The sequence below is a fragment of the Ailuropoda melanoleuca genome, unplaced genomic scaffold, assembly GCF_002007445.2.
Source record: "Ailuropoda melanoleuca isolate Jingjing unplaced genomic scaffold, ASM200744v2 unplaced-scaffold39162, whole genome shotgun sequence".
Classification (NCBI taxonomy): Eukaryota; Metazoa; Chordata; class Mammalia; order Carnivora; family Ursidae; genus Ailuropoda; species Ailuropoda melanoleuca.
Window position 1 is genome coordinate 1 of NW_023210684.1, and position 558 is coordinate 558.

Genomic DNA, 558 nt, shown 5'->3' on the forward strand with positions numbered 1-558 from the left:
CAGAGGCAACATGCTGCTCCTGCAACTCTCCCTGCTCGCGCCACTGGTCTCTGCGGCGTGGGGCCAACAAGACTACTATTATTACTCCCATCAGGACTACGGACAGGATGACCAGTGGGTCAACCTGTTCCGGCAAGGGTTCAACTTCCAGTGTCCCCATGGGCAGGTGGTGGTGGCCGTGAGAAGCGCGTTCAGCAAGAAGGAAGGATCGGACCGACAGTGGAACTACGCGTGCATGCCCACACCGCACGGCCTCGGGGAGCTCACCGAGTGCTGGTGGGAAGAGATCAATCGCGCCGGGACAGAATGGTATCAGACGTGCTCAAACAATGGACTCGTGGCCGGATTCCAGAGTCAATATTTTGAAGCAGTGCTGGACCGGGAATGGCAGTTTTACTGCTGTCGATACAGCCGCAGATGCCAGTATGCCTGCTGGTTGACCCAAGAATATCCAGGACACTATGGTGAAGACGTTGACATGGTGCTCTATTCCTATGGGTATTACATCAGGGGGGCACAAACCACCTTCTCTGGCGTGGAAAGAGATCGTCAGTGGAA

General features: G+C 55.7%; 1 protein-coding gene across 1 annotated transcript; it reads left to right on the forward strand.

Annotated features, from left to right (window-relative positions):
* Window positions 1-10: 10 nt before the first annotated feature.
* Window positions 11-552, forward strand: LOC117798969 (dermatopontin-like; the record flags this gene model as incomplete). Its single annotated transcript, XM_034651427.1, has 1 exon — window positions 11-552. A coding segment is annotated over exon 1 (542 nt), but the record flags the coding sequence as incomplete, so codon positions are not given.
* Between the last annotated feature and the right edge of the window lie 6 nt (window positions 553-558).